A 27,414-nucleotide genomic window follows, 5' to 3' on the forward strand; every position below is an offset into this window, starting at 1 on the left:
GTCACGTTAAGAAACCAAAGTATTTCACAAAATCATTTACAATTTTGACTTCTCAATCGATCTTGTACGATCGCATCCAGCAATACTCGTATCTACAACCATATTAAGTTTAGAATAAATTCCGTTGCTATAATTTCAGAATTTAAGAAAATTAATAATATTAGTAGGGTTATATAACAGTAGACCTATATCATAACTACAGTAATAAGTATTCCTCTTATTGCCCTTACGCATTTCTAAATAATAAAGCAATAAAGCAATGTCTACTTCATAAGAATTTCGTATAAGTATACAAATTCCAAGATCTTCGCTCTATATCTGTGTATTTTTCATCCCATTAATTTTTATATCTGAAGACATGTAGTTTTACACATTTTTGTGGCTAAGCAAAAAATCATCTGCAATGATTTGTTTTTCATTGTATGAAATTGTATGAATTGGGATGGTATAGCTAGATATACCTAAAAATAAAAATAATAATCCTGAAAAATTACGTAGAAGATTAAATAAGAACAAAAAACCATAGTATTTCATTAAATTAATTTTCTTATTTTAGTTTTCAATTCTTTAACACTTTTTTCAATTTTTCCATATTCTTAATCAATTTTAATTTAGTAACAGTTTTCATAGTTTAAGTTCATTTTGTTACAAATAGAAGTCTTTTTTTTTATTATCCAGTACAAGCACTACATTTACAGGTTTCTGGAACTTCAATCTATAAAAATTAAATTTTTTTTTATTATTTTAAAAACCAAGTTAATTTATTTTAAAGTTAATACAAACCTCTTTATTCATTTTATAACCATCTTCACAAATTAATGGAACGGAAATAACTTTGAACTTTTGAATACCACAGCAATCACAATATGATTGATGTTTTGCTAAAACTATAAATATAAAATTTAAATAAGAATGTAAATTCATGAATTATCTTAAAGAAATTAATTATACCTTTACTATATTTTGTACCAGACGGGCAACTTCCAACACAATGAGTAAAACCTACAATTGGTTCCTTATTTATACAGAGTGAATGTTGTTTATCATAGTATGCAATAAGTTTTATAGTATCCTTATTTTCCATTGGTACAGCTGAACATTTTTCTGCAAAACATTCGAAAATAGACCATATATTATTTATTTATTATAATATTGCATAGAATTTGAATACCTTCTGGCTTAGGTTTGCATTTTAGGCAACAACCATCCTTATATTGTAAACTAACATCACAATCAATTAAAGGACATGTCACAGAATATGAATCAACTTTGGCAATATTATTTATTTCTTTACATATGTAAGTTGTACAACTGTCATTACTTGTCCATTTTTCATTAATTCCATAAGTTTTTCCTTGCCATGTACATACGATTGCTTCTAGTTTTGGTTCTAAAAGTTAAAAAACTTTAATTTAATATACATTATATAATAGACATAAAATTCTGTTAGTTTTACTTTTAGTCACCGGTATAATTGGTTCTACATCACATTCTTCATCTTCATCATCTTCACAATTTTTAATTCCATCACACCATTCAGATTTCTTAATACAATCACCACTTGTCGGACATATTCTTGTATCGGGTGGGCAACTTTCACATAAACATAAACATTTTTGATCATTAACATGTCGTAAACCTTTGGCACACGGTGGACATTTCTTTGGAGTACATTGTTTTACACCACCAAGAACACAAACACATTCTTCGCAATCTCTAGTTTCAAACTTAGCTCCAACTGGATATCTAAAAAATAAATATGAAAATGAATTAAACTAACTTAAGTAAATGTGAGTATGTAATGAATGAATCGATCTGATGAAAAATATTACTTACGTTATATAATTATCAACACAAGGACATTGATCAGACGATACACAAGTTTTTCCATCCCAAAGTTTAGGTAACTTACATTTGCATGTTGCGCCTCCTAATTCATCTACTCCAGGACATATTGAACAATTACTGATTATTGGTGTTACAGGTTTTTCTGTTACTACCGGGACGAGCGCTATAACAAAATAACTTATATTAGAATACTTTAAAATTTTTGTAGGTCATAATAATAAATAAAATTTATAAAAAGTAAAACATGTAAAACACACTTACGATATGGTTCAAAGCAACCTAATGGTTCTACTTTTAAATTAATATTATTTTCCCATTTTGCTGGATGAATTTTTAAATGTTGTGCCTTAACAGGACGATTAAAATAATTTACTTTCAGTATGTCCGGCCCTTGATTACCGACAAATAATTTGCCACCTTCTGCATCAAGTACATTGTTCCAAGTCCTTCCATCATTTGAATATAAAACGTTATATGCTGTAATCCATCCAAGGGGACCACCGAGTGTTTTTAATCCAGTTAATTTTCTTGGTTCTAAGAAATCAAAACGTACATACTCATTTGGTGAATTTATAGCTGGTTGCCATCCTTGTGTTGAGTTTAATTTAATTACATCGATAAGTTTTGGTAAGTGAGATTTAATTCCTTGTGTTGCCCGGCTACTACCTTTAACTTGTTGTGGAAGCATTACGTTATTATAAACTCCCATTGAATCTTCACATATAGGAACGATTGGTGCTTCAGTTACAATATATGGTTTTATTGTAGTTGACACTGGCATTAAAGGTTTAAAAGTTGGACGAGTTGTTATATCAGGCAATCTAGTTGTTTTATCAATTACTATGTGGGGTACTGGAGGTGAATCAGTCGCATAATATGGTTTCTTTGTAGTTTTTTCAGCTGTTGGTGGTTGTTCTGGAATGTATGGTTTCTTTGTAACCTTCTCAATTTCTGGTTCTACCGGGATAAATGGCCTAATTGTTGTTATTTTTTCCAAAATTGGCCGCAGAGTCGGTTGTTCTGGAATAAATGGTTTCTTTGTAATTTTTTCAATTTCTGGTTCAACTGGAATGAACGGCTTAACTGTTGTTATTTTTTCTAATGGTCGTACAGGGGGTTGTTCTGGTATATATGGTTTCTTTGTAATTTTTTCTGCATAGGTTTGTTCTACAATCGGAATTAATGGAGGTTGTGTTACCATATGTGGTCTAATGGTTGTTTTTTCTTCTATTTCAAATTTCGGCTGACGTGGTGTAGTAAGTATTTGAATTTGTGGCAAGGCAGTCGGTAACATTGGATGACCTTCATCACATCCAAATAGTTCAACTTGCATTGAAACTGCATTATGCCATTTTATTGGATAGAGCCTTAATATTTTTGCTTCGATTGGCACTTTAAGAACAGTTTTTACTGGATTGTCTGCATCAATTGGTCCGCTAAATAATTGTTGTTTTCCTTTTTTGTCATTAATTTGATGATATGTTTCTCCATCTTCACTGTAAAGTACCTATAAGGAGTTTTTAGTAAATTAAAAATAAAGCGAAAAATAAATTAGAAAATTTTACCTGGTATAAAGTGACATACTCTTCCTCAGTGGGACTACCTTGAGTGAGAATACCGAAAATTTTTTCAATATGTGGAAGTTCGATTTGCAAATACTCAGATTTTTCATTTTTATCAGGTGACCATGCATATTTCGAATCGAAACGAGCATAGCTAGGAAAATGTTTTTCTGATTTACTAGAGCTTGCAGAGAATATTGTGTCAGGTAATCGTACTGGGGCGTTAATAATTGGAGTGAATCTAAAATCAAAATAAGTTTTTTATATATTTACATTTAAAAACAAAAATAATTACTTCTTTGTTGCGCAAGTTATAGGTTTTGGAATAGCTGGAACAATACGTATCTTTTTCGGTAAAAATATATCAAAATCTAAAGATTCTTGTCCAGTAATTTCAGGTGCTTCCTCTGTTATATTAACCGACTCATAAGCTTCTTTGCAAATATATTGATTATCAAGACACTGACATATTTTGAATTCATCTGCAGGCTCAGTATGAGTTTGATGTGGCTATAACATTTTAGAATTAAATTATTAAAAGCATTACAGTTTTTTTGTAATTATAGTTTACTTTAACGATAGTACCATCCAAATTCATACAAGGACAATCTTCTGCATCAACACATTTCTCAGCATCACGCCACAATTTACCAATTCCACCACAGTTTGGTAAAGCTTCTTCAACACAGCCAGCCTTACATCTTTCTTTAGGACCGCATTTACCTTCTCGAATCAAAGTCTGTACAATTAATATAGTTTACAAAATAAAAAAATGCAATTTTCAATTAATAAAAACTTATCACTTACTTTTTCATAATAATGACACGATTTTTTGCAACGATTTGCACATGAGACCCATTTCATTCCTTTTGGACATTTTTCCAGCTCAACAATATGTTCTGAAATATTTTTAACAGATATTATTGTTGATTCTCTTGATAAAGCAGGAACGGCAAGTTCTCCACATTCCGGCTTAATAGCAATAACACTAAAAGTGTGATCACAAATATTGTTTGTAGGATTAAAGAACATTCCAGGACCACATATTTTCTCCACATATTTCCAAGTACCATCGCTTTGTATAGAGCAATGTAAGAATTTCTGACAATCTCCTTTATACTCTTCATATGCTTTTATATTAACATCACAGTCACCACCAGTTGGTATTTTGGGTAATAATGGTGGTTTAGTAGTACCAGGCACAACAACTGGCTTGTAAGTTGTAGTTATTGGCAATTTGGGAATACTTTGAATTGGTTTAATAGTTGTAGAAGGCAGTATTACAGGAATACTTGTTATTGGTTGACGTGTTGTTGGTGAAATTTTTCCACAATCTGGTTTAAGTTTAACAACATTTGTTATATGGTCGCAAATGTTCATCGTTGGATTGAACATCATTGATGGGCCACAAGTTTTTTCAACATAACCATAGGTACCATTAACGAGCGGAGTACAATGATAAAATTTATAGCAATCTCCCTCATATTCTTTATACTCTTTAATAGCACGATCACATCCTATCGGTTGCGCTGTTTGAGGTTCTTTAACTTTATCACATTCACATAAAACACGTATTTCGTATTCATTTTTAGCATTTGGTTTACATTTCAATCCATTTATTAGATCACACGTACAACTATCACCAATTTCATTTGGAGTCTTATGTGAATCAACCGTTCGACATTCAATTTTTTTCATAAATGATTTTTCACATGATCCGTAAGTTGTTTGTAATTGAGTAGGTACCTTTTCGAATGATGGTGTTTTCTTTGATACACTTTCAAATACAAATTCATCTTCACTTAACCATTTAGACCAACCATTCGCACATAATGGTTTAGTTTCAACACATGGCTCTCCACTGCACACAACTTTATTTTTACTACAGCGACATGTTTGACATTCAGTTGACGGCACAATATCACCTTCATAGTATTTTTTACCTTTGATTTCAGTACAAACTGGAGCGCACTTTGCTTTTGGAACACACTCCAGATAAGTATCGTTTGAATAAATATACCCTTCCTGACAAGGTTTAATATCGCATCCTTCAGAACATTTTTGTTGTTTGCACATTAAATCAGAAATTCCCTGATCTAATAAATTATCACAAGTTTCAATCGGACATGGTGATACACAAGCTGAATAACTAGAGCATTTAGAGTCACATTGCATTGCTAAATTCGAAATATTTAATTTATTATTATCAATGAAAAAAGTACTTTTGGTAGTATATTTAACTTACGGCATAGATGTTGTGTCCTCCATTTAATATTAATACCATGTTGCGAACACTCATAAGCATACGCTGCAATAGCTGTACAAAGACATTCGCAGTCGCCTCCTTGATCACAAGCACAACTATCAAATATACATTTTTGTAAATATTTGTCATAAGAAATTTCTCCATGGCAGGGCTACGAATGAAAAATCAAATATATTTTAATTAAAAACTTGTTGACTATTAAATTTCACAAATTACTTTAAACACATCTGATTTTAAAATTCCACATTTTAAATTTGCCCAACTTTCTCTTCCAGGATGTTCTTTACATGCGTTTATTGGTTCTGTGGGCATTAAACAATTGTCTTTTGAAACCCAAGAATGTCCAAATAATGTTGAACGAGTTTCCTTTGCACCACTAGGTGTTATCATGTCATTGGTTGCGTCGCCATTATAATCACCACATAATCCTTTAACTTTGCCTTTCCATTTATTCGCTAACTTAACATATACTCTAGTACCGAAATCCCATTTTATTTGTATACCAAGATAAGAATCTTCAATAATTTGAAATATTCCACTTTTATACATGATTAAAGAATTTTTGTCATTCGGTTTGTAAATTTTTTCTGCGGGAAAAAAATATTTAAAGTTATCATTTTGAGCATTTTTAACAAAATATATTTACTAGGAATATTAGCATCTGATGATAATGTTATCGTTTCTGATGTATAACCACTTAATGAAACTTTTACTGACTTTGAACATGTAACACCAAGAGATCCGCAAAGTACATTTTGAATGGAAATTGTAAAACCATTTCCGTTGGCATCAACACCTTTGGATAAATAATAATCACAGGCACCTTGGAAATTGAAGCTTAATCCGTCAAAAGTATTAAAATGTGAATCACCCCATACAGAACACACAGCGTCACATGGTTTTGCAATGCAATTCCATTTACCTCCAACACATTTACTATTGAAAACACATTATTACAAAATTTAAAATTAAATTGTTTGAACGTACCATGTAGAACACGCTTCATCAATAGATTGCCCTTCTTCAAAACTTCTACCTGAATGATGACATGAACATTCTTCTGGCACAACACAACGTTTCTTCGAACGATCATAAACATATCCTTTAACGCAAATGCAATCTGATTTGCAGTTCTCCAAATTCTCTTTATAGTCATGCATGTTATGACAAGTTTTTTGTTCAGCTGGAGCACACTTCGAAAATTCCATGTGAGGTTTATCTTTACAATTTCCTCTATATGGTGGATATAAATTAATATCTTGTGGTTTAGATGACTTACAAATCCAACTACCTTCGGTACATACACTAAACACATTTTTTTTATTAAATACTGTCCAAATGGCACTAAATATTTATATTTTTACCATAATTCAGAGCCATATTTTCCAGGTCTGACTTCTTTATAGCCCGATTCAAAATTCAGGCCATCGTAATAACACGGACATAACTTCTGTTCAATACACTCTTGTTGATCGTTTAATAGTTGGCCGTGCGGGCATCGACATCCTTCAACAAATGTTTCATTATTGCAAACATGTCCTAGTGATAAATCTTTGCATGATCTAGTGCATATTAAACCACTTTCTTCATATATTTGCCCGATTGGACATTTTGATGCTAAAAATTAATCAACTTATACTTGAAAAAGTATTTAAGAAAAAAGATAAATTATTAATCTTACCACATTCTGGTATCTTATAATGACTGTCAATTTTAATTCCGTGCCGTGAGCATTCATCATTATATGCCGATATAATAGGACAATAGCAATCGGACATTTTATCTTCGGTACAAGCACAAACATCGAACATACAATTTTCATAGAACTGATTTGGACATACTGCCCAATGACACTCTAAATAGCATGTTGTATATTATGAATATTTTTCTTTATTCTTATTAAGAACAGTATTTACGTTACCTTCAAATAGCTTTCCAGTCAAATATGCGCAATATTTAGCTGCTTTCTCTTTTAAATGTGGATTTTCTTTACAAGGATGCAACTCCATTGGTGATTCGGCTATTGCTGGACACGAATCTACAGCTCTCCATTTATCAACAAAAGGAGCAACTGCAGTTTCGTAATCATTTTCAGGGGTAATAAAATCTAATTTTGTATTAGAATTGAAAGCGCCACATAAACCACCCGTTTTATTACGAGTTGATGCTGGAGCATCAATATACGCCCTTGAATCACCATCCCATAAAACGCGAATTTCATTATCCAATTCAACTGTAATAAAATTTGAACTTGCGAATCTCACAACATTTTCCCCAAAAATGAATGGAAAATTTGATATTAAATGGCCATCTTTGTAAACAGTTTTTCCAGCATCCAATTTTAGCTTTATTTCCTTATTTCCATCATAAACATGTGATATTGTGACCCATTTTGTTGATGGCAATTTTTTAAATTTACCGTTTGAACCCTTTGGAACTACACCCTTTTCCACTTCAACCACTAATTTTCCAGTTTTAAGCATCACATAGGAACATTTTCCGCTAAAGTCATATTCTTGTCCATCAAAAGTAATAAAATGTGAGCTACCATAGCTTACACATCTTGCACCACAAATATTTTCAGTACACTTCCAGTAACCATTTTTGCATGTACTAAAAAGGTATACATACATATACATACATACATAATTTCAAATTACTATTTTAATCAGAAATTTCAATGCTTACCATGTATTACAATTTTGTTTAATTACAGCGTTATTTTTAAAATCTTTTCCGCCTTGTGAACATGGACATTCGCTCTCACGGACACATGCGTTATTATGAGAAACAGTTCCTTCTGGACAAAAACAGCCTTCAACACATTTTCCTTTTGCATCAATTGTAGCTGAACCACAAGTACGTTCTACAGCTGGCCCACACTGATTATATATCCGCCCATTATTGCATTTAACCGCTTTAGCCATAATTAAAACAATTTTAAAACTTTATTATACAAAAATAAATTTGAAGTTACGAAACTTACGGCAAGTAGATAAATCTCTCCATCCTTCTTTAATTTCAATGCCCATTGAAGTACACTGGGCGACTAAAGTTGCTAAAGTTTCACAAGCGCAAGTATTACGGTCTGCTGTGTTTGGACAATTGTAATAATCTCTTAAAGCAAAGTCAATAGTTGCTGATTTGTTTAGAACTTTAAAACAATTATCTAATCTATTATTATCGAAGAGTTGTCGAAGAATTGTTTCACCTTTTCTCTTAATTACAATATCATAACTTAACATATCAAAATTAATTTCTCTTGAAACGTCACAACTTTTCTCTTCCGGATAATAAACTGACCATGTGTCAACAAAGGCCCGTGGTGTTTTTAATGTAATACCACCAGTTCCTGCAAAATCATTACGAACATCACCATCGAATGTACCACACAATCCTCGTGTTCGTCCAAATAACTTTTTATTTGCCTCAAACCTAATAAATTTATTTTTATCCCATAAAATTTTCAATCCAACTGTCTCTAAATCTATTCTTAAAAATCGTCCTTCGTATGTAATGTCAACTCCAACTATTTTCACAGGTATGGTGATGATTTTATTATTTGGAGTTGACAATTTCATTTGTCCATCTTTAAAAAGCGAAAAAGCATTTTCATTTTCTAAAAAAATAATTTTCAAATTTGACGTGTGGTGACTCACCAACATTTTCGATAACACATTCAAAGTCATTCCAATAGATCAATAACGCAAAATTACACTTATCATCACTAACACCAGCCTGACATGTTCTCAAAACAATTTTGAATGTTCCATCAACACTGTCTTCTATCATGGTGTGGGAGCAAAGTAATTGAGATCTTAAAAAAGTTAAATATGGTAAACTTGCTTTTATATAAATTCTAAAGTCTTAAACTTACTGATATGTTACTCCATCAAAAGTTTTAACATTCATTCCATTCCATGTAAAACATAAGCCTTCATCAGACTTACCTTTTGAGGATCCGGCTAAGGCAGTCATAGACATTGACCAAGAATATGTTCCTGGAGTATTGTAAAAGTAATATCCAAAGCCCTGTAGGAACAAGAAATTAAAAGAAGGAACAAAGTAATGCAAAACGATAAGATTTTGCTTTAAAATTTTACCATTTTTTCGCGTTCAATTAAAGAAATTGAGGATTGACTTAATTCATAGGTCGACCCTCCTTGTGTTTTAACACCGCCATATCCTAGCCCAAAATCTACTCCTTCCATTACACCTTTGGTTAAATCACTATTGATGGCATAACTACCTTTGACGCTACTACTACTACCTCCGGAACCATATCCAAGAATATTTAAACTGCTACTACCGGTACTAATACCACCACCACCACCAGACCCAATGCCGTATCCAAAACTAACATTACGAACACTTGTACTGCTACTACCGCCACCAGAACCAAATCCTAAAATGTTAAGTCCACTACCAATAGCACTGCTAACTTTGCTTCCACTAGAACCAGACTCAAACCCAAGAATAGAACCACTTGAACCTCCTGCACTACCCCCGCGTATATCGAAACTGCTACTTCCTCCACTTATATTTACGCTGCTGCCATATTTACTTCCCCCACCGCTAATGCCATAACCTCCACCACCATATCCGTACTTAATTACACCACTTGAACCACCACCGACTACGTAATCGCCATATTCCTCACCTTCCAAATAACCAGATGAGTGAGTACGTGATGTTTCTTTGTTATTTATTTGATATTGTGAATATTTTGAGCTTGTTAAAGAATATCCTTCAGCTGTTATCAAATAAAATTATAAAGTATAATCGAGAGCCTGATAAACATTTTGTAAATTTAAAATAGTATAAAAAAAATACACTTACGGTATTTGCACAATGGAACCGGCTGTGGATAAAACTTTGCTTCAGAAAATCGACAAGTATACAACGGCGCAGGTGTTGAGGAAAACTGTATTCCAGTTGGACAGTTAATAGTGCAATTATAATAATCTGAATCCATTTTGCAATTATAACCACCATTAAATTTAGCTACTATTGTTATATTACAGGCAGATCTTTCTAATTAATCCAAAAAATTGCTAATTTGAAATAGCTTTCATTAATTTTTAACTGAAATATTACCATACTGACAAGCAGCACCTGCATATTTTGATGGGCAACTGCATAAATTATATGCAATACATGTTCCTCCATTCTTACATGGTGGATCGCAAGTCGCTGTTCATTTATCAAGAAGTTCATTGGTTTTAATGTTATACAAATATATATGAAAAACAAAAATTACTTACGAGCACAATTTTGTGAAAAAACTTTTTTATCAACACTATCAGATCGAGTCCACGTTGTACTATCTAAGCATTTTAAATCAACTTTTTCAATATTACCTTCCAATTTATAACCTCGATTACATTGCACTATACATTTTCTAATAAGAAATCAATTTCATTTGAGATTAATAATGTATTTGAACTTAATATAGCTATAATCTACAATAATTTTTTATAAACTAATTATTACCGATAACCACTAGTAGCAGTACCAACACAAGAAGTTAATGCATTCGATACAGTTGGTCTTGTTTTACAAATAGATTGAGTTTCTTCACAATATTTTCCAAGGAAATTATTATTACATTTGCATACATTTGGTGCTATGCAATTTCCCCCATTTTGACAAGGAGGTGAACAAATTGCTATATTATCAAAAATAATTAATTTTAAAATCTAGTTGCTATATTAGTATATTTTACCTTCGCAATCTGGCATTATTTTCCACTTGGCAGTCTCCTGTATTACCCAACGTCCATAAATACATGTTAGAGTTAATTCAGTTCTATGATCCGGAAATTCGTAATTATCGTAGCATTTAACTTTACAAGCTGAACCTTCACATGTAAAATGTGAATTCAATGGAACTTTATATGATGTTAAACAATCTGCCAGTGGTGGTATATTCAAATGATTTTTCAATAATATAGTGTTGGTTTTAACACCTGACTCACTACCATAACTTGAACCATAATGACCAGCATAATTACTACTACTGCCACTACTACTTAATCCACTACCACTACTGGAACTACCGCTACCACTGGAACCACCACTACTATAGCTATATCTATTTGGAATAAATTTACATTTAAAACGATTAATATAGATTAAATGAAAAAAAATAAATAATTGAATTCAAAATGTGTACATATATAATATGGAAAAATTTTATACAAATGTTAGTTTTCAAAACTAGTATATTGCATATACTTAAATATGAAAGATGTACATATATTTTTCAGTCCTATATAAATTTAGATGTGGTTCTATTGAAGTCAGTTGATTCACCATTTTTATAAATTTTAACAATAATAAAAATTTTTCGTATTGTGTTGACAAATTCAATTACACCCATTATTGAAAAGTTATTATTGAAAATGAACGTCCTGCTTCATATCAATTCGGCCATCAGAATTTTTTTTTTAAAAATGGAATTGAAGTCATAATTTTTAATTTTTATTTTTAAAATTCCTTCCTTAGTATTTCTAATTTTATTATTTTTTGGTGACAAATATTTCAAGGCATTAAAAATATTTTTTCTCTAACTATATTTGAAAATTTATACTGTATATACTTATATACTGTATAAAATCAAACTATTCTTCGGAACGCAGAACTCATTATACGAAATGCAAACTACATGACAAAATCTTTTATTAAAGATCTTAAGAGATTTTGTTCACACTGTAGGCAACCGAATAATTTATTATATACATGAATATTCTAATAACAAGAATAAAATAAATCAAATAAAATCTGACATAAAAGCAATGGGAAATTAGATTAATTAGATATTACATGATTAATTTTTCAAATAATGTTCGATTTTAAGCGATTTTTGACTAGAACTTTGTACCACAATTTTTCACCTAAAACATACGAGTACGATAAGATTTTTCATTCGTAGACAATAATTCAATCGATTGTCCTTTTTTAGTTAAATAGGACAATTTATGAAAATTTTTCATTTCTAGACTAAATTTATCGTTAAAGAAGGGTTTCGTTAAAGGTTTACTTGAACTTTTTAGGTTCATTTTTCTATATTATAGTTTTTTAATTAAGTTTAATAACACCATTGGTTATTTCAGTAATTATAAGCTTCTTCTAATACAATTGAATAATATTTATAAATTTAAGAGCTTCAATAATTTAAATTGTAGCAAGAACTGGCAAGTAATTGCTATGTAGCTGTTTAAATAAGTCGTATAATTTGAATATGAGGCGCTCAGAACATTAGTGACATGCTTGCAAAAATAACATTTCAAGTAAATTGCGATTGAAATATTTAAATATTTAGTTCATAAGAAAATTTTTAACAAGCAAAAATGAACTTATGTCAAAATAGAGTGAAAATAGGAATAAACTGAGTATTTTTATAATATAGAACAATTCTTTAAGTCATTACAGCTCTATTGAATATAATAACTAATTTTTGCAAAAATCTTGTATAGACCACTAATGTGCTGAGCGCCTAATATGTTAATTAACTTTAAATAATATACACGTTTTGTAACATGCGGTAAAACATAACATGCATGCGCTTCAAAGCAAAATGCATTTAAAAATTTAATTAAGCAGAAATTTTATTTTTATTTGCGAAAACTTTATACAAAATTAGTTCCGATAAATTTATAAAACATAAAATATTCAATATTAAATTCTAAAATTTTGTTAGTGAAATAGCTGCCATTATTTTATTATTTTTATATTACATATCTGTAATATGTATAAGAAAATTCAGCTAAGTATTTTGTACTAAGATTTCGATGTTCTTTTGAAATGCTTCATTTAATATATTGTCTATATTTTTTCAGATGATAAATTTGCAATATTTGTCATTGTTTAATAAAAATTCGGCAATTAATTTTTTACTTTTGGATTTCATTAAATTACCGTTTGATTAAAACACTTAAGTTTTCTACAAAATGGAGAAAAAAATTTTTGATAAATTTTTTAAGAAACAAATTACTTAAAAAATTTATCAAATATTTTTATTCTTACTTTAAAATTTCCATATTTTATTTGATCACAAAATTAAGTTAATTAAAATTTTTATATGAATTTAAGAGCAAGTAAATGAAACTCTGACATTTTGTAATGCACATATGAGAAATTTTATTTTGAATGAAATCAGAACAAAATTATTTTAATTAAAAAATAAATTTCGAAAACATTTGCTCAAAACAAAAAATTCTAAATTTCTTAACTATAACACCAAAGACCTATATTATATTTAAGTATTATAAAATACAGACCCATATATATTATTAAATATATGGGTCTTTGCTAAAACTCAAAGCAAAACTTCTCATATAGCCACCTGTAATTTTGATATTAATAATCATCACAAAATCCTCACAAATCATCACAAAATCCTCACAAATCATCACAAAATTATTGACAATTTTATTTAGAAAAATCATCTAAATTAATTTATTTAAATATTATAAAACTTAAAATCACGTATGCTAATGCTAATTTTTCAATATTTAAAAAAAAAAATTCAATAAAATAAATTTTAAGGATTTTTCATTTTAATAAAAATTATTCACTTTTTTGGGAAAATACAAGCCACAAGAACAATTTAATATTTTTATTTTTAAAAAAATTTAGAAGCCTTTTAATATCCATATTGCAATAAAATGGTACTCAAGTCCGGCTCAGCTTAAATAAAAACTGATGAATTCAATTTTTAATATAATTTTTTGAATTTAATGAAGATTTTTTATTAATAATTGTGAATTATTTTATTTTAGAATTTTACATAAAAATACGAAAACTGAATATTTAATGTTAAATTTTTTCTATTTTAAAAATTATTAGCAAAATTTTTATTTTTATTATACGAGTATTTTAGAAATTATTATTATATTTTCCTATTAAATTTTTTATATTATTTATTTTTAATAATTCTTACTATTTAGAGAAAATATACTCTTTTAAATTTTTTAATAATTTTCCACAAGTACATAAGGTTTTTTTTAACACATTTGATTAAAGCTACTTGTATATAGAAAAAAAAGAAACTTACGAATAACTTTTTGAATATGTTTTCGTTCCCGGGACAATACTAAAACTTTGACTACCCGGGATTATACCAAAACTTGAACTGTAATTATAACTACCATATCCAAATGTTAAATGTAAAAATGTTATAAGAAAAATAAAAATTAAATGCATTTTTATTATTTTTTTTTGTTATACAATTGTCATAACTCTCAAATTATTCCGATATTTAATTATTATTTATTTAGTTTATAACTTTTCACAAAAATAAAATTATTATTTAATTTTAAAAAATAATTGTTTTATACATTTTTATGTATAAAAACAAATTTTTAAAATTTCACTTGAAAAAATCACTTTTCTTTTAAATTAATATTTTAATTAATATTTTAAATAAATTTTAAAATATAAAAACCCGTTCGCGTTTAATTAAAAACTAAGAAATTTTCGAAATACTTTCCTGCTTTTATAAGATTTCGATTCATATCCGAAAAAAATAATATAAAAACTATAAAATAAAAGTACTTAATTTTTTATCAATGTGAAAAAAAAAAAATAACAATTTTTTTTTTCCGCCCGCGCATAAACTATAATAATTTTTTTTTTTTTTTGAAACGCTTTATTTATAATTAAGTTTTAAGAGTTTTCATTCGAATTTAGTTAATTTGATAAAAACTTAACAAAATAATGTAGAAAATAATAAAATAAAATTGAAAGTAAAATTAATTAGTATACAGGACTTTCATTTTTTTGCAATTTATATGATAAAATTTGCATATCATTGGCAAAAAATATGACCAATTTTTTATTAAAATTATCCAAGGTCATTGATTAAAATATATTTTAGTTCCCGTCAATTTGTGGTAACTATTAATGATTTTGTTTTTCCTTAATTCAATTTTTTAAAATAGAAATTTTTTTAGAATATTTGTTACGATTTTTAAATTCATAAATAAAGAATTTGAAAAAAAAGTGAAATTTGCATAGCTATAGGCGTGATTCTTAGCATTAAAATTAAAATACATTCTTTTGTATTAATTTTCTCATTTATATTGGATGTAATAATTTCTCGAAATACCTATAAATAGACGTTTTTTTACCCTTATTAATTTCACTCTGCCCGCCCGTTTATTTACTCATTACATGTGTGTTCAAAATTTCTATACCTTTCAAAATAGAAAGTTTCTAAAATCTGTAAAATTCTAAATACGCTTAAAAATGCGGTTTCTAGAATTTTGTGTTACTCGAAATATATGCAGTGCTTATAAGCATTTTAAAAATTAATATTTATTACAAAATCTTGTTTTTTTTTACAATAAAACGTAAATTTGGGTAATCCAATCCTAGTTCTAGACCTTAGAAATCTATTGCTCTGGAAAATAAAAATTTATCATTCAATCGTTTGAAAATTATAACCATTTGAAGGGCTAAAAATGCCATTTTTCGCAATTTATCGTGTCACAAATGCAGAAAAATAATAATTTATTTCTTCCAAGTTATCACCTATTAAAACTAGCAAAATTAAAATATTAGAATTCCCGAAACTCTAACCTTTTCGAGATTTCTATAAAAGCAAAAAATTAACGTTGAATGTTCTGCCATCAAAAAACATAATTATTTATTTTAGCATGCCCAGTTATGTAGCCATCCAACCCAATTATTTTGTTAGTGCTTGAAGTTTTGTTCTCATCCTGAAAGTATGCAATTATTATCAAATATTTTAATATTAATGAGAATAATTAAAAAAAAAAATCATTTTTCTTCTTCCCTTTTTTTTTAGGAGAAATGTTTTACTTTTAAAACCATAATTGGCTTGATTTCAACTTATTTTTGAATAAATGTTCGTTCAGTTATAATTTAAAACCCTTCTGAAAATATTGAAAGATTCAAACATTAATCAAATTCCAAATTTATAATATTAATTCAAAAATACTAATTTGATGATCATTACAGTTTACGATATTATTACAATATTACAGTACTAATGAAATTTTGATGTAAATAAAAGCTTACAACCGCAAAATATTATGATTTTTTTAAAAGGGCTTGTATACTTAAGTTCAATAATCTTTAATCATATTTAATTTTATTAACATACAAAACTATATTATTTATTTTAGTCATAACCTTGAAGTTATAATTATATGAATGTACATTTCAAATTTCTGTCAAATATTTTTTTATCAAATTTTGCTAAATTTTGCAGAAATTTCATATGATATGAGATTACGTAAGTTTCCTTTAAATTTATGAATTACTAATACAGTCGAATATATTTTTATTTATTATAATTTTTAAAGTTAATGCATGAAAACAATATAGAGAAGAGTACGAGAAGGCTGCAATATGCGATAATAATTTTACGGTATATGAATGAATGATATTAGTTTTTTATTCTATATTAGAATTCGCGTATTTTACATGAAAATTATATTAGAAAAAATAATAATGTTGCTTTGTTTCTTTCTATTAGGAATAATGTAGGCATATGTAGTAAAATTTTTCATCTTGCAAGTATAAAATTCTTAAATCTGAAGAGAAATTTAACATTATTATTAAATTTAAACAAAATAAACATAAATTTAACTTGAATTTTAAAATAGACAGATTTTTTACATAAGAATGTGATTATAATAAAAATGAAATAAATATTTACAATTTAAATTATATCCTTAATTTTTGTATTCATTTGTATGTAACTAACATGCAATTTGGAACCGGTATATTTTAAGTGGGATATGGGAGGGCTAAAATAAGCCATGGTTGGCTGCGTTGGTCGGAGGAGAGGAGTCCCTTTGCCTATATCTAGCTTCAACAATCTACAATCTACTAAGATATCATGTTCATTTTGCCAGTAAGAAGAAATTGTAATCAACTTAATTAAGTATTTATATTATTCTTCAATTTCACATCATACTAAGATTTTAAAATTGTTGGTTAAGGTTTACAAATCGTCTTTAAAAGTTACGTATATTTTTTTCTTTCTAATAAACGATCATAAGACTGTTCTGCTTCCGAAGAAGATGTCGTATTATATAATTCTTTTGAAATTTACTTTAAAGAGAAGTATTTTAATAGAGAACATTAATTTGGAATAAGTGTTTTAATTTCAATAAGACCAAAATAAATTTTTTGTAATTGCACATTATTTATTAAATTTTAAAGCTCCAATATGTAAATTTAATTTATAATTCAACTGTATACCATGAATTCAAATATAACAGTTTTAATTGTTAATTTTTCTAATATTTTTTTTTTTATTTCTTTCCTGATAACTAATATTTTAAGATTTATTTACAATGAAAGCATATACTTAAATATTTCATGTATATGATAAATAATACTTGACCTTTATTTTACTCGCAGCTTAGTTCTTAAACTTGCCATTGATATAACCTCAAATTTTAAAAATAGAATTGAATGAAATTAATTTTTCTGATAAATTGTAGTATTTAGAAATAAAACAAACAAAAAAAAATTATTGGGACTTGGCGGTTATTTTGTAAAACAAATAAAATTAGTTCAAGATTCTTTCTCTTTTTTCATTGCATATAGAAAAATTGCAGTTGAAATTTTTTTCATCTTGAAAAAAAATTTTTTTTTGTGTTTCTGGATATCAAGGAAGTAAAATTTTTTCGTATTTTTAGGAAAATGAAGTGCGTCTTAATACCAGTTAATTTAAGGAAGTGGAAAAGTAAGTATATTCAGTATTTCATTCAGTATATTCATTAAATAATATGAGCATTCCAAATATTAAGTATAATATTATAAACATATAATCGCTTGAAAGACGAACATTTGATTTCATTTATTTAACAAAAAAAATATTGTTCCAAATTGCAAATAACACAAAAATAATATGTAAACGACTACCACAAAATCAACGAACTTAAATTTCTTCAGTAAATTTTCATTAATATTTTCTTAATAAATGATAAATTAGATAAACGATTTTCTTCATATCTACTCATTTATAATTTTTCAATCCAAAAATATTTCGAAATTATTTAATTAAAATTCCATTAATAATTTTGTGTAGAGAGGCTGATAATCGGGTTGTTTTGTCAGAATTTCATTAAAAAATATGAAAAGCCTGTATATAGATTTTATAATCTCACAAATATTCAAAATTAAATTTAAGAATCCAACTGATTCTTTTATAATTATTCTATCAAATACATAAATATTGTGTTACAATAAAATTCTATGTATCAATCTTTCATCAAGCCACAAATGACTCACAAATATCCTCATTTGATCACAAATCATCATCAGAGTGATATCGCCACTTGATCACAAATTCAGTGCAAACCTCAGTGTTGTAAAAGGACTAAGAATTTTATTATACGATGCATTTTTTAAAGGATTTCTTCTTACAAAACTGATTATATTTCTTAGAAAAATTATCGTTTCTTCTCTTTTCATTTATTTTTACAACATATTTCTCTCATTTAGGTCATGATATAAATAACTATAACAAATGGGTCATGATATTACGAGTATTTAAAATAAAAATTTACAATAACATTACCTACATAATTAAAATAGTAGCTATACAAACTAAATAGGTCAATTAATTGTTTATTTTATTGCTTACACGATAGTATCGTATACAAAATGTACTGTGACGTCTCGTTTTATGCACTAAAATTTTTGACTGAGTCACTACTATTTACGATTCAAATGACTAATAATTACAATTCCTTGATAATTTTTTGTAATTTACAAAAAATGTATAGAAAATTTTTTATCAGATTTGTTTGATGCATTTCAAAAAAAAATCTTAATAAATTAATTGAAATGGCAATATTAAAATACAATTAACGTCATCCAAGGGATTCTGGAAATTTTATGCATTTTATTATATTGCATAAATTCCAATTAAGTATTTAAAATATTATAATTGGAATTGTGTTTAAATTATAATGAAATATGAAATTTTTGATAAGAGAATAGAAATGACGTTGAAATTCTATATTTTCTATAATAAATTCATAATAAAAAATAATAATTTGATATGTAGAGGAATTTAAAAACGGAAAACATAAAAACTCAATTTAAATTAGGAAGATGAATAAATCATTTCCGGAAATTTAAAATTTTTAAATAATTTTTGTTTTTATTATTATAAAAAAGAAAGGTTCCGAAATATGTAGACAAGAGTGTTGGAAAATTAAAATTTCAGTATCATTTATAATAAATATTATGACACTAGAAAGGGCACAATAGATCTTTTAAGCTGCTCGCCGTGCACTGTTCTTCTTTGCAGCCTATATAATAGCATTATAAATTATTATTTCAAGTATTGAAATACTCAAGAATTTTCAGGAAAAGTTCCATATATTTTACTAAAATTTCTCTTAGCTAATGATAGCTTATAAAAGACATCACATTTAGCTTATAAATGAAATCATTTTCCAAAATTTTAAAAGTACGAATTAGAACAGTTACTTTTATCGTCATACAAATTTTTAAATAATACATTTTATGATGATCAATTATCTAGAACTGCACACAAGATGTTTGGCTAATATTGGTACTAAACATTGGGGGAGAATTGTCTACATTAAAAGTGTTAACGTTCGATAGCTACAGAATTTTAACACAATTTCAAAGTTCTTTATTTTTTTTTAACTACAATAGAAGCAATTCAGCTCAGAATAAATACTATTGAACGAGTTAGTATTAGAATCATTCAAAATGACAATAAAATAAAAAAAATCTAATAAAAAAAGTAATAAGGTATGTATAATATACTGCAAATAAATGGCTTGTGTTCAGAAGAGAAAATACTCATCACAAATTATTACTATTCAACTATTATAGCTACTTTATTTTTGAGAACCGATTGTAACAGAAGAGACAATTGTACATATGGAATATCAACCGTATTACCAATAATTACGTTGCTTTGATTTATGTGCTATTTTTGACAAAAAAGTGCAACTTAAGTACACTAACACTTAAATGAATTGTAATAAATTTTCTTTCATTAGGCTAATTACGAATTTGTATTATAGTGTATTAAAAGTGAAACTGTGTCTTATCCTAATTCCAAGCCGCACAAATACAAATTTTTTACTATTTTCACTTAGCTAAGTTTTAATATTTTTACGCCATCCCTTGCAACTTCTGAAAATATTTTGAAATAATCCCCTGCTTTTTAAGTTAGAAACATTTTTTTTTTTTAATTTTTGATGCATATAAAATAACAAAGATGAAAAAAAAGATTTAGATAATCTACTCCAACAATTTCCAATAAATGTTTTTCTATTAATAATTTTATTTTTGTTATATGGAATATAAAAACTCTTTTTTTAAATGGAACTTTAGCGAAAGGTTTTACTGAAATTTTAACCCATCAGGGGAATTAAACTTTCACTACATAGGGACTGAATATTCAATTTCCTGTCATAGCAAAGATTGCGTTATTAACATATTTTTAACGCTTTAAATAATCCTGTATTAAGAGAGTCAAATAGTAAACTTTTTGCTGAAATTATTAAGCTTCGATTTCTATTCTGTATAGACATCCTACATAGAAATTAGCTTTAAAATTTACATAAATTTATCTTACATTTTTATATAATAATAATTAATTGAGAATAAAATTTATAACCAAGTATATTTAATCGCAACAGTTAAGAAGGGTTCAATGAAACTTTTCTTGTAACAATAATATGAAAAATTCGTCCTATTGCACCTTTATTATTTTTGTTATTGCATTCATTCTATATATAAAATCTGCGCGTAGAAGGACAAAACAAATGTGTAATCTCCCTTGTTATTTTCTAAACTACCATATTTTTTTTTCTATAATATAGAATTACATAGAATTTATGCAAATTAATGTATAAAAATAAATGAAAATAATAAAATAGAAAAATTGCAAGGATGAAATTTATCGCGAATAACAAGAAATACAAAAACAAAAAAAAATTTCAAATGCAAAAATCTCACGGTTTTTTTTTTTTTCTTACATTTCTTCATATTTGTTGCATTTCAATAACAAATAAAACTCACATTTTCTAATATCATTAAAACAAGTCCTGTAAAATGTTATTTTTTTTACATGCATTTAAACATATGGGCATATGAAAATGTTTGTATTGAAATGAAAGGTCGATAATCTTATGGTATATGAAAATATAAAAGAAAACCGCTTTGATCAACACAATATTTTTAGAAGACGCTGGCTAGTCTTTGTTTTGTCTTTCTTGTTTTATTGAAAAAAAAAATATGCACTTTTTCTATTCTTTGAATTGCACTTTTAGTTTTGAAAAAGAAGGAAATTTCGTAATAGATGAGAAATTTTTTTTTTTTTTATAAACATTTGATTATATAATTATGAGATAAAAGATAAGTAGGTATAAATGTATAATGTGGGGAATTGAAAAAAATAATTCACTATATAGAATAATAATGAAATAGAAAAATAGAAATAGTTGAGTATAGAAAACTGCAATTCCTTTACAATGATTTTATATGCTATTAAAAATATTTCTTTATAGTCCTTTAAGTTAGTTTTATTATAACTTTTGATAGAATAACATAATTTTAATTTTTTCTTTTTCTATTAAAATTTCTATTTAAATTAGAAAAAAAAAGATTTGCTATAGTAAAATTTTTCTGTTAAGTTTTGTTTTATTCAGTATTAGAGCATTCGGTATGACAGCATACGATGTGACTCAGTGTAAAAATTCATAGTTAAAATAAATTTGAGTACAATTTGAATTCAACATTAAGAGAGTTAGTGTAAATTTAGTATTAATACTAAAAAAATGTTATTGAGTAAAAAATATATTGAGTGAAAATTTAATAAATAATATCAAGTGCAAACTGTTAATTTAAGTCTCTTAAATGAGGGGATTTTAAATTTTTTATTTTTTTTTTTGAAAAAGTGATTGTGAAATCCATTAAAAACTATCACGTTTTTTTAATATTTAAATAATAAAAATGTGGTAATTTTTAATGGAAATATACAACCCAAATTCAATCAACCCAAAAATCATCATAATAATTTTATGGTATTAAAACTCAATTGAATTAATCAAGAAACATATAATTATTGTAATTAATATTTTAAAGTTAATAACATGAAGGGCTTAAAGTGTATGAACATTTGAAGCCGAAAGTTTTAAAACGTTCATTCTCGAAGGAGTGCTCATTTTCTAAGTATAAAGATTTTAGTTATTTTATTCATTTTATTTAATAATTTATTAAAAACATTTTTAATCAATTCGTTTTTGTTTACCCGGTTATTTGTCTAAAAGAGTACTTTATGATTGATGTATTTTCGGCCACTTAGAATCGAATTCTAAATTATTCTGTTTGTTTGCTGCTAAAAAGCTCATTTCAGAATGGAAACAGCGGCCACAGAGAATTTCTGAATTAACGTTTTGATGTTTGTTTTTACTGTAAGCAACTTGATATTGCGCGATTAAACTGAGGCGTCTCATTTGACCGGATTCTTCTCATACTCAAAGGATTCATTAATTATCACTTAATTTTTAATGTTAATAATTAATTTTGTGTTATTTAATTTTTTGAATCATTTATGGCTATTAAGAGAATTCATATTGCTCTTGGATTTCGAAGTCGACCAAATAGCTATGGCATTACAGTATTTTAGTTTTATTAAGAAAAATTTCAATTTTTCTCTGATCAATAAATTGAATTTTATTAATTGAGAAGCAACTTTTATTTCCTGTCACTTAAAATATATTTAAGAGCATTCAAAAACTAAGATATATATAAAATTTTTAAATATTTACGACCATTTTGATGATTTTTACTCACGCTAAATATGATTAGAACAATAAAGGATTTCTATCTAAATTTCTATAAAAAATTTTATATTCAAAATATAAAATTAACAAGTAAAAACGTTTCAGTCGGTATGAACCGATTGAATTATACCCTGCACCTTTCATTGTTGTATAGCAATTACTCAAACCTGTGAAACCATTCTATAGAAACTTCACGGATATGTCTGATCAATAACTGAACACACAAGTTTCGTGAATCTGACTTTATTATTTTTCCAAATATTTAACATTAGTTTTTGGAGTTGTATGGCAGGTACCCGAACCTGCCAAGCAATTCCACTAAAACTTCGCTAATATATCTGATCTATAATTGGACACACAACTGCCAAGTTTCATGAATCTAACTTTATTACTTTTCCAAATATTTAAAATAAGCTTTTGGACTTGTATGGGAGCCACTCGAACCTGTCAAGCAATTCCACCAAAACTTCAGAAATATCTTTGACCTATAATTGGACACACAACTGCCAAGTTTCATGAATCTGTCTTTATTATGTTTCCAAATATTTAAAATTAGCTTTTGGAGTTGTATCGCAGGTACCCGAACCTGCCAAGCAATTCCACTAAAACTTCGCAAATATATCTGATCTATAATTGGACACACAACTGTCAAGTTTCATGAATTTGACTTTATTATTTTTCCAAATATTTAAAATTAGCTTTTGGAGTTGTATGGCAGGTACCCGAACCTGCCAAGCAATTCCACTAAAACTTCGCTAATATATCTGATCTATAATTGGACACACAACTGCCAAGTTTCATGAATCTGACTTTATTATTTTTCCAAATATTTTAAATAAGCTTTTGAACTTGTATGGGAGCTACTCGAACCTGTCAAGCAATTCCACCAAAACTTCAGAAATATCTTTGACCTATAATTGGACACACAACTGCCAAGTTTCATGAATCTGACTTTATTATTTTTCCAAATATTTAAAATAAGCTTTTGGACTTGTATGGGAGCCACTCGAACCTCTCAAGCAATCGCACCAAAACTTTAGAAATATGTTTGACCAATAATTGGACACACAACTGCCAAGTTTCATGAATCTGACTTTATTATTTTTCCAAATATTTTAAATAAGCTTTTGAACTTGTATGGGAGCTATTCGAACCTGTCAAGCAATTCCACCAAAACTTCAGAAATATCTTTGACCTATAATTGGACACACAACTGCCAAGTTTCATGAATCTGACTTTATTATTTTTCCAAATATTTAAAATAAGCTTTTGGACTTGTATGGGAGCCACTCGAACCTGTCAAGCAATTCCACCAAAACTTCAGAAATATCTTTGACCTATAATTGGACACACAACTGCCAAGGTTCATGAATCTGACTTTATTATTTTTCCAAATATTTAAAATAAGCTTTTGTACTTGTATGGGAGCCACTCGAACCTGTCAAGCAATTCCACCAAAACTTTAGAAATATCTTTGACCTATAATTGGACACACGACTGCCAAGTTTCATGAATCTGACTTTATTATTTTGCCGAATATAAAAAATTTGCTTTTGGAGTTGTATGGCAGCCACCCGAACCGGTGCAGCTATCTCATTAAAATTTTTAGAGCATATGTAGAATATAGTTGGACACATGTATACAAAATTCTATATTTGTACCTTTAATAGTTTTTGAAATAATTAAAATAAACTCTTTGAGTTGTATGGCAGCTCCCCGAACCCGTTGTCCGAATTGGTCCAATAACAATAGGGTTCGTCCTTGGCACAAAAGAAACAACTTGTGAAAGTTTGGTGTCGATTGCATTATTGGTTTTTGAGTTATCGTGCGATCGGACGGACGGACGGACGGACGGACGGACGGACGGACGGACGGACGGACGGACGGACGGACGGACGGACGGACGGACGGACATGTCTAAATCAACGCAGAATTTTACGCTGAGCAAGAATATATATATATGTCCATACCGCAGATGACTCCTTCAAGTAGTTACAAACTCCATACCAAAGTTAATATACCCTTCACGAAGTGCAGGGTATAAAAAATCTACCCAGAAATATTGCTTTTCAATTAGTTGTACTATCATCGGCTATTTAATTTTTAAATTTTCTAATCTTAAATTTTGGTCATTTTATATATAAATGTAAAGACGATTATTTTAACTAGCTATGTCAATTATATCAGTGGCCCCAAACACAAATCTCCTAACTCGAATTAAGACAAAAATGAGATATGTATAGCAGCAAAGTCTCCCTTTTGAGTTTTATATACTCACAAATTTTAGTAGTTCAATCGAGTATAAGAGCAGAAAACATCTTATTTATATTTTTTGACAAATCACTTATTTCGAGATAGGTTCTTATTTGCAAATCAAAATTTGTGTCAATTTTTATGACCGCTTATGTCGAGTTAAGCTCTCATTGCATAAGTAATTTTGAGTTTATTCAAACTCTAACTTAAGATAAGCGATCTGTGCAAAATAATAATAGCTGTTTAATTATTTTTCGTTTAAAAAAATTAGAATCAAATAATTTAACAATTTTTTTTCAAAATTTATTTTAAAGTTTTAAATTGATTTATCTCGAAATCAATTATATATAGACTTAAGTTGTTTGTGCCTGTTGCAAGTGATATTATCCGGGCGGAAATTTTGAATAGGCAAACAAAAAAAATTAAATTAAAAATTTAATTAAAAGTCATTATTAAATTGTGTTTTTTATTCAAAAATATCATTTTTATTTAATAAATATTTAGAGAACTTTAAATGCGTACCTATATTTGTATAATAAAATACTTTGGAATATCTTAAATATTTTTATTGTTTTGTAGAATGTAGTACGTTAAGTATGGCAGATCATGAATCATTAGGCTTTTAGTATACTGAATTTTGTTATTTCAATTTAATTTTCCTTATATAACAATGAGTTTAAAACAACAGCTTAATTTATAATTAAATGAAATTAGGGAAACAGTTTTCTTAAAAAAAATTAAAATGATTTCATTAAATTTTGAGTTTTTTTTAACTATTTCTGATGGGCATAAATTGGTTTCCAAAGAAACTTATACAAACTCATAATAAATTAATTGAAAAATATTTAACAAATTTGAAAAGTAATTGTCTGCGGTCTAATGTTAATATCAACGGGTAAAAAGATTTTCATTTATAAAATTAAATGGGTTACCCAGTCATTTATTTTACCCTCAGTAGTATTATTGATTTTTGATTTTGTCTGCGTTATTGAGATTCTTGTTTAAAAGTTATGGTAAACAAAGCTAGAAAACCGTAAGAATAAGTGAGAAAAGTAAAAGGACGACTGCTTTTACTTAAACAACGTAAAAGAATGATTTTAATTTAAAATGTATAAATGTACATATTCGAAATTAATAGCAAAAAATTCTCGCAGTTCTAAAATTAAATATAGCATTGAAAAATGCTTTACAATTCTTAAAAATTTCAGTATGCAACAGTAGTTTTCCAATAGACTGCAAAGGCATTTAAAATTTTCAGAAAATTCCTCTGTTTTTTGGCAGAACGTACACAGTAATCTTAATATTATCAAACACATCACAAATTTAGGTACATTAGATAAATTGGAATTGAATTATCGAAAAAACATTCATAATTTAATTTGATTAGAAAAACGTTTCTCACATTTATATATGTACATCGAAATTTCTACATAAATTTTCATTATTTTGAATTCAAAATTTTCAAAATTTCTTTCTTTATAAGTTTTTAATAAAATTTTTCCAATTTAAATTGAAATAATTTGCAAATTCTTTAAAATATTCCATTAAAATTCAATTAGTTTTTAATTTCAAAATTCTCTAGAACAATTATAATATCATTTTGTATTTTTTTTTTTTAAATTTAAAATAAATTCTTTGGATTTTTATGTCTTTTTTTCTTTCAA

The 27,414-nt window shown here is 27.5% G+C and overlaps 1 protein-coding gene across 1 annotated transcript; it reads right to left on the minus strand.

The window, feature by feature from the left end:
- Positions 1 to 578: 578 nt before the first annotated feature.
- LOC129609258 (uncharacterized) lies at positions 579 to 11,993 on the minus strand. Its single transcript, XM_055521192.1, has 29 exons — positions 11,932 to 11,993; positions 11,402 to 11,769; positions 11,170 to 11,344; positions 10,941 to 11,077; positions 10,774 to 10,869; positions 10,516 to 10,710; positions 9,852 to 10,429; positions 9,554 to 9,708; positions 9,336 to 9,493; positions 8,663 to 9,265; positions 8,365 to 8,593; positions 7,598 to 8,289; positions 7,358 to 7,531; positions 7,041 to 7,293; positions 6,664 to 6,981; positions 6,286 to 6,612; positions 5,893 to 6,226; positions 5,656 to 5,827; positions 4,218 to 5,587; positions 3,982 to 4,149; positions 3,706 to 3,920; positions 3,414 to 3,651; positions 2,110 to 3,355; positions 1,837 to 2,011; positions 1,457 to 1,746; positions 1,172 to 1,390; positions 952 to 1,104; positions 784 to 887; positions 579 to 715 (listed from the first exon to the last, which is right to left on the minus strand). The coding sequence occupies exons 1-29, from the start codon at positions 11,991 to 11,993 to the stop codon at positions 671 to 673; spliced, it is 9,249 nt and encodes a 3,082-aa protein (XP_055377167.1). The 3' UTR covers positions 579 to 670.
- Positions 11,994 to 27,414: the final 15,421 nt, after the last annotated feature.

The sequence above is a fragment of the Condylostylus longicornis genome, unplaced genomic scaffold, assembly GCF_029603195.1.
Source record: "Condylostylus longicornis isolate FDR11 unplaced genomic scaffold, ASM2960319v2 ptg000038l, whole genome shotgun sequence".
In the NCBI taxonomy this organism is placed as follows: domain Eukaryota; kingdom Metazoa; phylum Arthropoda; class Insecta; order Diptera; family Dolichopodidae; genus Condylostylus; species Condylostylus longicornis.

Coding starts and splice junctions, on each gene's coding strand:
- LOC129609258 (XM_055521192.1), bottom strand. CDS start 11,993: ATGGTGAATCAACTGACTTCAATAGAACCACATCTAAATTTATATAGG. Junction 5,588..5,655: donor GAGGACACAACATCTATGCC/GTAAGTTAAATA, acceptor TTTCGAATTTAG/CAATGCAATGTGACTCTAAA. Junction 716..783: donor GTTATAAAATGAATAAAGAG/GTTTGTATTAAC, acceptor TAATTTTTATAG/ATTGAAGTTCCAGAAACCTG.